This window comes from Globicephala melas, chromosome 12 (genome assembly GCF_963455315.2).
Source record: "Globicephala melas chromosome 12, mGloMel1.2, whole genome shotgun sequence".
Taxonomy (NCBI): Eukaryota; Metazoa; Chordata; class Mammalia; order Artiodactyla; family Delphinidae; genus Globicephala; species Globicephala melas.
In genome coordinates, this window is record NC_083325.1 from 15,317,027 (window position 1) to 15,332,206 (window position 15,180).

General features: G+C 39.3%; 1 protein-coding gene across 1 annotated transcript in view; it reads right to left on the minus strand.

Annotated features, from left to right (window-relative positions):
* The window catches only part of KCMF1 (potassium channel modulatory factor 1), a 69,814-nt gene that overhangs the window by 13,136 nt on the left and 41,498 nt on the right, over positions 1 to 15,180 (minus strand). The window contains exon 4 of the mRNA XM_060309469.2: positions 13,227 to 13,366. Within this exon, the coding sequence (XP_060165452.1) occupies positions 13,227 to 13,366 (140 nt within the window). The remainder of the gene's footprint in view (positions 1 to 13,226; positions 13,367 to 15,180) is intronic.

Below are 15,180 nucleotides of genomic sequence, written 5' to 3' on the forward strand. Positions count from 1 at the left end.
AAGCTCTTACTAAAAACACAACTGCACGAACTTAAGTACTTTGAATGTGGTATGGTAAGACAGACAATGACTACTGATAATATGCAAATATGCTCTATCGATTCATGAATGGGACTTCCAAGGTGGCGAGTGGGTATGAGAGACCATTTTTAGAACTTTACTTCCCAGAAGGATGGGAGGTAGGACAAAAGCTTGTGATCAGAGCAGGTCAAGGAGTAGAAGACAACTTCGCTGTGGGCCTGAGAGCAAGGGACAGAGGAGAAAGAAGAAATAAAATAACGTGTCCACAGGCAGAGGAGGCTTGACAGGTTGGGAATGTGGTTTCTGAAACAGCAGTTTCAACAGAAGTGGTGAAATAGGAGGCAAGAGAGGGAAGGACAGGAAGAATGCACAACTTTCAGGGGAAAGCCCCTTACTCTTCCAGAAATCCAACTGGACAGATGATGGCCTAAGAGTGGTAGCCAAGCCTTGAAGTATGAAGAACTTCAACCTGAAAGAACAGAACCAAGAAGAAAGGTCTGATATCAGCAAAGGACACAACCAAAGGGAGCCACAGGACTCGGACAAAGAAAGGTCTCAGCTTGTGCCCCTCCAGGGACGGGAGAGCTGAGGGTAGGATTCATCTTGTCAATACACGTGTCCTGTGCCTAAGTTCTTTCACCTGGAGTAAAACTGGGCATCTGGTTGACCTTACTGCCGGCTCACAGCAAGTGGGAGAGGAGAGCGGCACTGGAGATGAGGCAGCAGGAAAAAGGCGAGACCTGGAAGGACAATACCGGGATACGGAGGGGAAAACAAATCACTCTGATTCCTAGAGTCTAAGCGAACACAAATCCCTATCTCTAATGACTAGAAAGCAGAAGCTCCCGGACTCTGATGTGATCCTAGGTTCCCCTTAATGTGCAAACAGTCAGCTGTCCTGATTATCTGCCTCAGGACTCTGAGAAATATCCTCAAGAAAACCTAAAGTTGCTCAAGAAAAATAACACTTAAGCAAGACTGTGCAAAAGAATTAGGGAGGTCACAATGGGACATACTTGTGAGGCAAATGAAAGAAGTAGATAGTTATGCCTGTGTTTTTTCAGAAGATGCTAGAAACTTTTTTTTTTTTCTTTTTTTTGGTGCCAGAGAGAAAAGCAATTGGATCTGTTTACAAGTGTACAGATTATCAACTCTCTCCTTACCAGGAACTTGGGTTTTACTGTCTGTACCACTCCTGTGCTGTGACACTGTGGGGTAGAGTCTGATATACTTATTTTACTTTTCACATGTTTCTGTCTTGTCTAGCTAGATTGTAAACTCTTTGAGAAATGCAGGACAGTGTGATTTCTTTCTTGTTTGGGAACTGTGACCAGATTTGCTAAAACGAAAAAGATTGACAATGTGTGGAGAAGCAGAAACAACCTCCAGTTGCATGTATGAGATTTTTATCCAAAGAGAAAATAACCACCAAAAGGTGGTTATCTATTTATAACTTGAACTGCACAAAGATAGCTACAGAAGTTGCAGTACTGTGAGGATGCATATAAGTGAACTTAGATGAGGAAAGTCTCCTTGAGAACATGCATTCCTGGAAGGAAGACAGAATGGGAAAGTACAGATACCAAACATACTAAGAATGTCCTAATAGGACTGATAATCTCCTACAAACTAGAAAATCACCTTTGATGTAAAATAGAAGGAAAATCAGGATCCTTCAATATTGTATATTAATTTCAGTTCTGTAATTCAAAATCTTTTATATTTCACTATCGGGATAAGGCAGGATGAAGGTATTCAGACTGCTTCCCTTAGAGAGAAATACCAAAAGCAAACACTTCTCTAGTCACCAGGGATAAAGAATTACCAAGGATAAGGAACTACTGGGGTAGGAGGACCACCTAGTTTGGCAGCTGGCACACAAAAATCAAGAGGCTAGAGTAGAACCAAGTGGAAGATGCTGTGACACTTGGGGCCACATGAAGCTAATTCAGATGAAGACCTGGAAGGGAAAACTAAGTGCTGATGGAACTGGAGGCCCGGTCACCTTACAAGTTTTTACATTTTATACTTAGCAAGCTAACTCATGTTTTAGAATAAAAACTTTGGTAAATCAAGGTTGTACTACTTTTCTGAGAGATAATTGAGAGAACAAGAGGAAGGGAGAAAAAGAAGAGCAAAGTGGGGCAGGAGAAACAAAGAGGTGGGAATAGAGACAGACGCCACCCTGCACCCAGGAGCACAAATGCAGCTTAGCTCTGAGTGTGTCTTTACTTCCCCGAGATGGTACCTAATACCTTTTACAGGACAGGCAAATTCCACACAAAGGATAAGCTATTAACCCTAAAATTATGAGCCTGTCAACATTAGTATTTATCATACTTCTACCGCCACATGATATAGAAATATCTATCACCTGAACAAGAAAATTCCGTTAATTTTAAGCTAACACATTAGCTTAAAATTATGACAACACAACACTGTAAATCAACTGTATTTCAATAAAATAAAAAATTAAAAAAATTACAACAATTTGTCAACGTTAAGGCTTACTGAATTGGCTTAAGTCAGTGCTTCCTAAATGTGCTAAGGATATAATTCATCTGGAGCATTTGTTACAAATATAGTTTCCTACAGACGTGTGGACACCAAGGGGGGAGAGCGGCGGGGGGGAGTGGTAGCGGTGGGATGAATTGGGAGATTGGGATTGACATGTATACACCAATATGTATAAAACAGATAACTAATAAGAACCTGCTGTATAAAAAATAAAATAAAAAATATATATATAAAAAAATAGTTTCCTAGACTCCTGCCTAGAAAGTGATTCTAGGTTTGAGAATCTGTATTTTGACAAGGGTCCCAGTTACTTTATAATTAGAAAGTTTGGTAAATACTGCTTGAATATACAAAGGTACTGAAAAATAATACTTACCCTGTTGTATGAAACACCAAATGTTGTCATTAGCTACCCCTCCCCCACAAGCTTATTCACAAATGTCCTTGCTATTCTCAGTCTTAGCAATCTTTGCTATTGCTCGAGTCTTCCCCTTCTGCGTCATCCTGCCACTGAGGGTCACCGTGAGTCCTGCTTTTTACCTGTAGCACCTTTGGAAGCCGTTACCCATGTACTGGGGTGAGACCCCAGGCCAAAAACATAATGGAGTTTCCATTTTTCCACATGTTCCCAGTGCATGATTGCCAGTGAGTAACCAGTCAGTACAGATTCTTAACACCGGTGGTCACCTGTGTGACCAATGTCTAGAACATACCTTCTGAAGTTACTATTCAACATGTAAATGCTAAGTCACTACTGAATTTACAAAACCTTTTTCCCTGTGACAGGCTACTACATTAAAAAAGAAATCTAAAAGCAAAGCGCCCCATATAATTATCAACCAGTCTAAAGCAAGTTCGGATTTCCCCCAGCTTCTTTCTTGAGCTCGAAAACCCTCTCCAGGTGGCATTCTGTCTGGCTACTGTACAGTGCTTTAAAACAACAAGAGAGGAGGATTTAAGTTCCTGTGATGTGGTGAGTTCTTTACCTCTCTCTCTCTCCCTCCTTTTTTTGGATAGGCTTCGTAATACACTTCTTGCCCATTTTGTTCACTGCTACAGAAAAACGCATTTTAAAAACTGCCTATCCGATCCAGCATACAACCTGGCCTTCACTGAAGCTAGACTGCAGCATTATAGAGACACCGGTCTTTCACCAAATTCGTTCAGCAGCTGCTGGGGAGCGAGGTAGGCTCTTCACCATGAGGAGGATCCACTTCGATGCATCATCTTCTCAGACCACTTGAAACTGCCCTTGAACTCAGATTCTGGGACACCACGCTTCTTCTCACAGCAAACACCCTAAGTGAAATAACTGCCCTGGCAATCGGCATTTCTCGACTAGGTTTCTGGATCACAAACCTGATAAGCTCATTTATTTCTTCGATCTAATTTTACACCCATGAGAAACATTTTCCTTTTGAGAATACATGTTCCAAAGCTGTGATTTCCTTACATCATCTTCTATTGTTACTTTCTGGTGATACCAAATGTCTGAGGCATCACTTCTCTGATGATCATGGTCTTATAACAGGCAGCAAAAGCTTCTTTGTAATTGCTACCCTTTTTTTTTTTTTTTTTGCGGTACACGGGCCTCTCACTGTCGTGGCCTCTCCCGTTGCGGAGCACAGGCTCAGGACGCACAGGCTCAGCGGCCATGGCTCACAGGCCCAGCCGCTCCGCGGCATGTGGGATCTTCCCGGACCGGGGCACGAACCCACGTCCCCTGCATCGGCAGGCAGACTCTCAACCACTGCGCCACCAGGGAAGCCCCTCTACCCTTTTTTGATCCATGTTCATCCACATAATCATTATGATTAAGTTCATCCCGTTTCAAAAGAACTACAGAATCACTCAAACCCTACCATCCTTCCCTTCCCAAATGAGAGCCTAGGTGCCATGATGGTAGAGAAAATGTCTCTCCTCTGTACAGGGGCAAACACTTCTCTTTATTGTCCACCAAACCAAGTGGACAAATATTCTGGCTTTAAAGGTTCTCTACTATCTGGCTTCATTTGGCTGATTCAGTTTTCCCACTACTTCACACAACAATCAATGCCTTACCATCCTTTCCACCTCCTGTGTTCTTTCTAACACTGCATCTTGGTTCATGTCTCTTCCCTCGAGTAATACCATTCCTTCCATTCTGTCCACTTTTTGAAGTAACACCCATTTTTCAAGGCCTACCTCAAGTCACAAAGCCCTGACTCCTTGCGTTTTTCTCCAATTGTGTCAAAAGAGCTAGTTTGGTTTTTAGACATGCTATAAAGTCTGTGTGGGTAGAGGCCATGTTTTAAATTTATTATGCTGACAGCCATCGTGCTTTACTCCAAGAATCTGATGACTTCGGAAAGCACTACTTCACACTTGACATATTAGATGTAACGCTCCTGGTTAATAGTTGGAGAGACACATTGAGAAGTTAGGAATATATGAAGTCTTGAGAAAGACCAGCAAATGTTTCCCTAAGCTGTCCTTAATAACTGACCCAGGCATGACCCAGAACAGCCTTTCTTCTGACGTCATCCGTCTGAGGGCAAAGTAAATGTTGTGCCCCACCCTGACCCATTTCCTCCATCACAGCTAACACCTCAGTTAATTTCTTCTCAGGCACCCACACTTTCTCTCACACCCTAGCCCTTCTGCAGCCCCCATCCTCCTTTGTTTCCCTGTTTTTTGTCCGGTCATTACTTCAAAACTCCTTCCCCCTTTTCCATTCCTCATTCCTTTATTACAGCTGTGAGTCAAGTTATGAAGTTAATCGTGGTTGAAAAGATTAAAAGTAACAGCCTTGTATCTGAAGAGTTATAAGTTCTGAAGCAAAATTAAAATGCAGTGAAGAACCTGCCCACTGCCATAGCTCTACTGTCTTCAGAAAAGCTCTGATTATTTCTTCATCCTTATGTGAATGTGCTGTTTTTCCCCAATAATAACACAAGAACATAATTTCAAGCCAAATAATTTTCCTGTGTTGTTTGATACTATACTAATTTTCTAGTATAAGGTTACCTAGGTTTTCCCAAGCTAGCTCTGAAACCCAAGTTCACTACATGATGTGTTCTGGCAACTTATGTGCTTACTGTGCTCTGAGCTCCAAACCAGGTGTCCAAAGGACATTTACAAAAATAGCCTCTTTTTAAAGTTGGGGTCTTCCTTTTTTACGATATTTATGTAGACTATGTAATAAATTCAAATAAAAACATTTAAGTAAAGCCTTGTGAGTGTCGTTTAAGATAAGGGCAACTTCTGGAAGTGCGATAAGCATACCTTCTCTTGTGCTGCTCTTTACAACTGTGTCCTAATTTCTGTAAGTTAAAGGACTTATGCTGTGAAGTCCAGGTAAGCTGGTAAACTTAAAGTTCTGACTGGTTAAATTTGCCATACTGTATAATTTTGTTACTATGGATTAACTAATTCATTAAGTATTTACTGAGTAAATACTTAGGTACAATTCATATCTGGGGCACAATTTGTGTCTCTCCTTTTGAGGAACTCAAATTCAGCTCTAGAAATACCACGGGCTTGTTCTGTAAGGCAGATTTTCTGATCAACTGCAATTCAATGGGGGTGTTTTTAACAAAGTTTCTTTTACTGAAAGGTGGTGACCCAAAGGAGCTATTATAATTTAAAGCCATGACATACAAAACCCCTCACATGCATTATATTTTAATCCTCATACTAAAAAAAGAGAGTTGACATTCTACTGAATTAACAACTGCTAAGGCTAACTGATAACTCCAGATTTTTGGATCTCTTGAGTAATTAAAAGTAGTTTATCTTATAAAATCTGCAGATATAATGAAAATAAGACCAGAGTGAAGTTTTGCTTTGAGGACATACAAAAAGCACTAGTGGAAAATCTATGCTACATGGTCAACAAACTCATTTTGGGCCTTCTCTAGAACCATCTAAATTGTAGCTACATGCACCTTAGCCATCTGTTTTGTCAATACAGATATAGGTTCTTTCAAGACCCGAGTGATCACAATGTTCAACTCGATTATAATCTAATTTTCTGCTGTTGCAGTGGAACACTCAAATTAACTTATAATTAAGTATAAGCTACTTCATATTGAATTTATTTTTCTCCTCAGTTCCATTCTCCCCATTTTAATGCTGAGGTTGGAACTGTCACCTGCTTCCCAAGAGCAGCATTTAGAATGTTAGGGAGTTTTTGTTAAATACAAAAATTTCAGTTTTCCTTACATTTTTATATATGATTTAAGAGTACTAAATAAATAAAGTTTTGGTTTTAAACATGTTTCTTGGATATAGATTTAAATTACATGTGTATACTGATGTCCTGGAAATTCATAACACTTGAAAAAACATAATTTAGCCACAATGAAAAATAACTCCAAAGGGGTCAGGGCGCTCGCATTTCTTTATCCTGTTCACAGTTCACTCTGAATATGAGCACTCATATCCACGAGTACTGAGAAGAAGAACTGCAGTGTAAGCTTCACTGTTTCCACCTATCCTGGGGTAAGCTATCTATTTCCCCTGTTGACCTAGAGAAAGAAAAGGAAACGGGCACCTCTTGTTGCATAGTGTGTCCGTAAGCACCTGCGAGCTGCAGGGAGACAGGCACAGGGAGGCGGAGCCCAAAGCCAGCAACAGTTTTAGTGAAAAGTCACAAATGACTCCACGTAAGTTAGTGGGTTTATGTTGTTTATGAGTTGAGTGTCTGGCAATGACAGAAGCTTTGTATGCTCTCTCCTCAAGAGCATTACAAGTTTGTCAAGTGAGGCTGAGTTTGGTCGGATTTCCTAGAAAAAATAACCTCAGCTATGAAGACCGAGACTGGCGTCTTCAAATAATTTTCTTAACCAGTTTTTCTTTTTTTAACCTGAGGGGCACGATGGGGAAGAAAGGGATACCAGGAGAAGAGACAAGGCTGAAAAGTGTTTAAAGGACTACTGAGCTACCTTATAATTTTCCAGTAGTTGCCAGAGAGGTCCCATCTTTAATTTATACCCCCCCTTCCCTACAAATCTTTCTGCAAGCCCTGCAAGAAGAGGCCCCACTTCTATGCACTGACTTGAAATTAGCTGTCCAGACACTGAACTAGACAAGCCAGTATTTCACAGGACAAAGAAGAAACCAAACCAGTGGCCAAAGAAAAAAAGAACTCAAAGTGAATGTCTCTACACCTGCTGCTCTTACCCAGCACTCCCCTTCACACTGGGTGTTCTTCCCATTCTGAAAACTGCCTACTCACCTTCCCCTACAGGAGTTTACTTCAACACAGAGGGAAGTACAGAGCAATGAAAACCCTACCCAGGATAACAATATACTCTGAAATACCAGGCACAACACCTTCTTGGAAAAGCTTTTATTACCTCATTTTCATAATATTCTAAATGATTCCCCTCCTGGTTTTCATATCACCTTAAGGAACTGATCTCTTATAGAAATATCTTTTAAAATATCAGGACACACACATAAATTGAATTATCCTAGAACAATCTGGAATGCCCAACGTGTCTCCTATCATTTCCTTCTGTGCTATCAACTCAAGAATCTACTGGGAAACCAATGGCTGTATCACCCTTAAAATCAAAAGTATTACTATCCGATTTTAAACAAGTAAATATGCTCAAAATAACTATTATTAAAAATGTGCAAAGATAGCTAAATACTAAAGATAGTAAAAAAGTGATTTATAAAAAAGAAAGTGTTCTGAGTCAAAAGTAATGAAAAGCACAAATGGTAAAAGTACCAAATCCTGGTCTTCTATAATCTCTCTAGCTAAATGCAAATGAGTAGTAGCTATATGGTTGCCTGTAGCAACGGCAGTTTTATGTATTCCTCCACTATTATTAAATAAAATACCATTGTTAGTTCACAGAAAAGCAGACAGCATCCAACTGCATTCTTTGAAGAAGAATGCAAGTAGTAACAGTCAATTAAAGCCTATTTAAAAAAAAAAAATGTGTATTTGGCTTTTAAATGCTTACTTTTCTTGATTACCTGATTATAAGAGTAAATAGGTAATTATAATATTTAAGAAAATGTACAAGATTAGATTAGAAGATTTGTAAAAATTGTGGTTCACTCCACTATTATTGTTCCTAATAAGGAAATACCTGTGTTGGGAAGTTAGCTCTATATATCTACATATTAAAATGGTCTTTCAATGAAATACAGATACTATTTTGATGGTCAAAATTTAAAAGTCCTATACACAATTTAAAGATACGCAACCTTTCATAGCCCTCATGTATAAACCATACCTGTCACATTATTTTGGTTTGCAGTATATTAGATCTTATATTTTCCTGCTTGTTGAATTTAGGTATCAAATGCATCTGTTTATACACAAAACGCCACAATGATGATAATTTCTATTCTGTGTTCTATGGCTCCTTTTAATTGACAAACAACCGTCTAAATATTAAAAAAATTATCAGCTAAAACAGATTATTCTGACTCATTAAAAACAAATTTAAAAGTCCTTTTATGTCATCATGTTTCTCCATAAGAATAAAATTGTATAGTCAGATTGTGAAAAATTTCTAAAATAATTCTTTCTTCTTGGTTTTTACTTCTTATCAAATCAGTATAAATAGAACACAATACAACCATGCTATTTCAAAATTAAACTCAATTTTTACAAACATATCTAGGTCTTCATTAAAAAGGGAGGGATGTGACAATAGTGTTCTGAGGTTCCCCAAGGTGCAAGATGATTCACTTTGCTGTACAGTAGAAAGTAACACAACACTGTAAAGCAACTATACTCCAATAAAAATTAATTAAAAAAAGAAAAAAGGTAAAAAAAAAACAAACCAAAAAAGAAATGAGAAAGAGTCAGATAGTGTAGACATCGACAATATAATAAGATGATATTATGAATAACCTTGTGCCAAGTTCAGAAACTTATACGGATGTATCCCTAGGAAAATAAAAATGAACAAACTAACACAATTAAAAGAAAAAAAAAAAGGAGGGACTGTATCACTTACATGTATGAAAACCTAAAAGCTGGAGATTGCCCTAACCTCCCCTTTTTGGAGAGGAAAGAAACCAAAGAGTAAAACCAAATGAAAAATAGAAAGCAAAAAGCTTCCAGCAGGGAATGCTAGAGAACTGATGCAATTATGAACGGAGTAGTATACTGCAACACAGATTTCTAGAAGTGAGAAGAAAATGTTGGTGAACAAAAGTACTCTTACTTTTTAAAGCATAATGTTCTTAATATAAATTGCAAGAGATTTATTAAACAAGGAAGTGAAAGATTAATTACATATCATTAATTAGAGGTAAAGCTACATTTCATTTAAAAACAACAACAAAAATCCCTGAAGGCTTTCTAATTAGCTGCAGTGCAAGTCACCTCAAATGTAAGATTTAAGAAAAATTTCAGGAGTCATGCTTAATGTTTTTATGTTCAAAGCTTTCCCACCGTATTTCTTCCACATTCTTACCACTTCCTCAACAAATCCTTCATGTTTGCAATCCCATTTGACCTCTAGCGCTCACTTCTACTACCAGCTTGATGGATTTTGATAATTACATACTGTGCTACTTCCCCTCTTAATTCTTCCCGCAACCAAAAACTAGTCCCAATCAACCAGATTTCATAACTATGAGGGTTTTTAAGAACTTGTGCTTAACTTCAAAATCACACTGCTTATCAGATTTGGTGTTTATAAAAAGATCCCTGAGACTACACCCAATCTGCTTGTAAAATTTTTAATCATCTTCACTATGCATTCTATGTCAGATGTTTTTAATAATATCTAGTTTGAAGGATCCTCCATATCCTCAAAATCAAAAGCCTCTTGAGCAATCTTAAATTAATCTTAAGAAAGGAGGCAAATCTTAGGTTGGGGCCTTAGAGTCCCAAGTTGAAAAAGGAGACAAAAATATAGACAAAGGGGCTTCCCTGGTGGCGCAGTGGTTGAAGAGTCCGCCTGCTGATGCAGGGGACACGGGTTCGTGCCCCGGTCTGGGAGGATCCCCTATGCCGCAGAGCGGCTGGGCCCGTGAGCCATGGCCGCTGAGCCTGCGCGTCCGGAGCCTGTGCTCCGCAACGGGAGAGGCCACAACAGTGAGAGGCCCGTGTATCGCAAAAAAACAAACAAACAAACAACAACAACAACAACAAAATATATATATATACACACAAAGACTACAAAGTTATTTTAAAAATTAACCTTCCGTACACTTTCTTACTAGCTATGTCAGGTATTGGTAAGTGCTTACTAGTGGTGACAGTAATATCTGCAGGGATATATCCTCTCACTCCTAAATGTTCCAAAGGGATGCTGGTTAGAGGAGTGAGATCCTTAAGTCCTAGAGGAAGGTACAAGCTGGTGGTACAGAGGAGAGATATGCAGGAAATGCAGGGGCAAAGAAGGATAGAAAATTGAGCATTTAGGAAGAAAAATATAAACAGGAATAGAAACAGAGATACAGCTATTATATGAATCTAATTCCCTACCTTCCAAAATGACATGAGTCACTCCTGAACTCCAGAATTCAAAAATGTTTTAATTACCATGACTTGGCAAAACACAGGGGGGAGGGTGTTGAGAGGGCACACATAATAATATCACATGGACATTTACGTATAACTGTAACACATCAGAGCTGATAATGTGTTTCACATATATACCTAGAGGCATTCAAAATACTTAACACCTGGCAAGGCACAGGCAGCAATCACTGAGCATGGACACTGGCCAGTATTCCACACGTGGTACACCTGCTGATGTCAGCCCCGGATCTAGGACACGACCTACATGATTCAAAGAATCAAGCACCTTTGTATCAAAGATTCTTGCCTGCTTGCTATTTTTCACTTTGAAATGTCTGGGTGTGCTAATGAGTGGGAAGCGAGGTAGATGCGGTGCTCATGCAGACTAAGAGCCCATGAGGAGAGAGAAATCCTTAAAATATTACACAAATACTAATATGAAAAAATGGTATGGCCGCTGCCTTGAGCTATGTTCCAAAAGTTGGGGAACTAAACGAAGGCATATAACTGAACACAACTTATGAGAGACAGACCATAAAACTATTTGTAGATGGTATTTAATTTTCAAACTGTGTATCAGGTACAAAGGAGTATAAATAAATTGTATTTACTTTCTGGAAAAAAATAAAGGCAAGGCTGCTGGTAGTTGACTCTCATTTTTAAAAATGAATAATTAGCTTTTCATTCATGGAGAGGACTTGAATTTCCACTGGATTCCCCAGTTTTAGATGTGGAAAACCGACACATTGTCCTGTCCCAAAGGGGTGATGGAACTACTACACTAGGGCCTACTGGCTAATATAATAATGATTTTAAGAATGCCAGGTTTACAATAGGGAAACCCCTCCTTATTATATCTAGGTAAATAAATTCTCAAACTTAACAGAATTTAAATCAAAGAGAAATTATTCCAACTTTCCCACAACAACCAGGACAGAGATGCAATCAAATCAGCATTCATTCTTCACACTGTCATCTGGGACTGTTCCAAAAGGAAGCAAAATCACCTTTGTAGAATAAAAAGAACAAATTAAGAACACAAGTAAAATGTGACAATAGTGTTCTGAGGTTCCCCAAGGTGCAAGATGAGAGCATTTTTGAGTTGTCAGACAGTAAAATTTGATTTGAGAACTACATAATGTAAATTTACCAACTGTTTGAACTATGAATCTTATAACAACTTTAACATCAACTAGCAGTGTAAGTGGAGATAACAGTGAACCTGTACTCTCGCAGCTGTTAACAGCAGGGCTGTAGTGGAGACAGAATAAGACAGTGGTTAAGTAGGGACTCTACAACCCAGAGGGACTCTGGCTGAGTTCAAACACCTGACTCTGCCCCTTACTAGCTGTGAGTCCTTGGATACACTATTACTTTACTTCTCCTGAGTTTCAGTTAATTTGTTTTGAGTACATTCAGGGGCTTATGAGTTGAAGCAATGTGCAAATGCTTGGGCCCAAACTCTCCGAGTTCCACACCCACAGTTCCAGCTCTCATGGCTCACTTTATCTACTGTTACCAATGGTAAACGGGGGGAAGGGGACTCTTTGGGGTGCACTCATCATTTCTTGAAGTTGGATATATGCTGACTCAGGTGTCAAGTAAAATATCCAAAAAGCTTTCAAGCCAAGATTTTCTTTGGGTATTATTCTGGGTCCCTGGCCACTGGCAAAGATCAGAGTAGGAGGAACTTCTAGGGACCTCAAAGCTCTGACCTATGAAGCAAGAAATATGATCTGATGAAAACCAAGGAAGGTCAGTGATCTATCACAATGAGATGTGACAGTGGATTTCTACTTAGTATATGACCAAAGATTTTAAAATTTCCTTGTGAAGGTTTCCTTATAAAAGGGAAATCAATCAGGCAGCTAGAATACTATGGAAAGAGATGTGTTGCAGGTCGGGGTGCTTTAAACCTTTTCACCACGTGTTTACTGAAGGCTCCTGAATTTGGTTAAGATTCCACGTTGTGCTTTCAGCAACACCGCAAGAAAGGCTAGTGTGGACAAATAGGGGGCATCATCTTGTACACGTGCAGCCTCCCTCCTAGGATGCGTAAAATTTGCTGTTTGAAGATAATTTAACAGTTATCACACAAACAGTAACGGTACACTTAACAGGAGGTAGATGATAGTGACATGGCTTTATTTATGTTAGAAATAATATACTTTACCATATCATTTAGACACAAGGCTGCTTCACTTACCACTTCTGTTGATGTTTCTGCATGTTCAGAAGTAACATGTTCTTGAAGAGATGTCTCCGTATAGCCCATTTTTCCACAATAGGGACAAGTAAAAGACTGTGGCTGCTCTACAGAGAAAGCTTCCCCACCATAGTACAAATCTGAAAAACAGAGTGGAACTGCATTGAGAAATAATTATTATTCGTTTTTTTAAAAATATATAAAAATGTAACCATGTGGTACAATAATGTAAAAAAACCCAGGGTGCCTGAAATCTCCACCAACAGCCTCACTTTGTCAAGGAGTGCTTAGGTACCTCTCTGTTTACCTCTGTAACATCCTTATTCTCCCAAGGACTCTATGTCACTCTTCCCAAATTCCTTCTCTACTTGCTACTACAGCCTTAAGAGAAAAGCAAGCAAACAGCTTTATATCCCTTCATTTAATTTTGAAACATCTCTAATTTCACATCTGGTTCTAATTTTATCGTAATTTATTTTTTTTCTTTATCTCTGTATATACTGTGGCAACACCAATGTCAATACAAAGAATCAGCAGGATATATCATATACAAGAACACAAGTGCTCAGAGGGAAAGAACAGATGACAATGATCAATATGCTAACTCCTAGATGCAGCTATTTATCTACAGAACATACCATTCATATAGCAGGAAGGACCCTAAGCATTCAGTTATTATAAATGCTAACTTGAATGGGGAACTACCACAACGTACTCTGCCCAACTTGGTTACTGAAGAACTGACCAATTAGTGAGAGTCTGTGGGAATAATCTGTTTGCCTGATTAACACATGCCAAGGAATAAGTCTATTTTTCTCTATCAGGAGCACAAAAGGAAATGCAATTGAAAGTACACTTAGTATGTTATGTCACTTCATTACAAAGATCTCATTATTTAACATGAAACAAATACCTACTTTAAGAGGATATGATCGTTTTTGTGAGAAGAGAAAATGAAAGAAAGTGTTTACTACATGGTAGATTCGTGCACATTCATTTTTAGGGAAATTAAGACTATCTTAAAAATATTTACCCATTACATATATATTGACCATTTATTATATGCATAAGACTTGCCAAGTGAATTTGGGGTAGGTGGAGACAAACATAAAAAAAAAAAGAAGAGAACTTTCTTACCTGATAAAGGGCATCTACAAAAAACCCAGAGCTAACATCATACTTACTGGTGGAAGACTGGATGCCTCCCGCCTAAGACCAGAACAAGACAAGAATGTCCACTCTTGCCATTTCTATTCAATATTTTACTGGAGGATCTAACCAGAGTAATTAGGCAAGAAAATGAAAGGAAAGGCATCGAGATGGAAAGGAAGAAGTAAAACTATCTCTATTAGCAGATGACGTGACCCTGTATATCAGCAAACCCCAACCTTTTTGGCACCAGGGACCAGTTTCCATGGATGCGGGCGGGGTGGAGGTGGGGTATGGCTTTGGGATGATTCAAGCACATTACATTTATTATGCACTTTATTTCTATTATTATTACATTGTAACATATATTGAAATAATTATACAACTCATCATAATGCAGAATCAGTGGGAGCTCTGAGCTTGTTTCACTTGCCACTCACTGACAGGGTTGTTTTTTTTTTTTGCGGTACGCGGGCCTCTCACTGTTGTGGCCCCTCCCGTTGCGGAGCACAGGCTCCGGACGCGCAGGCTCAGCGGCCATGGCTCACGGGCCCAGCTGCTCCGCGGCATCTTCCCGGACCGGGGCACGAACCCGTGTCCCCTGCATCGGCAGGCGGACTCTCAACCACCGCACCACCAGGGAAGCCCACTGATAGGGTTTTGATATGAGTCTGCAAGCAATTGATTTATTATGATCTCTGTGCAGTGAAACCTCTCTGCTAATGATAATCTGTATTTGCAGCCGCTCCCCAGCACTGGCATCACCGCCTCAGCTCCCCTCAGATGATGATGTGTTAGATTCTCA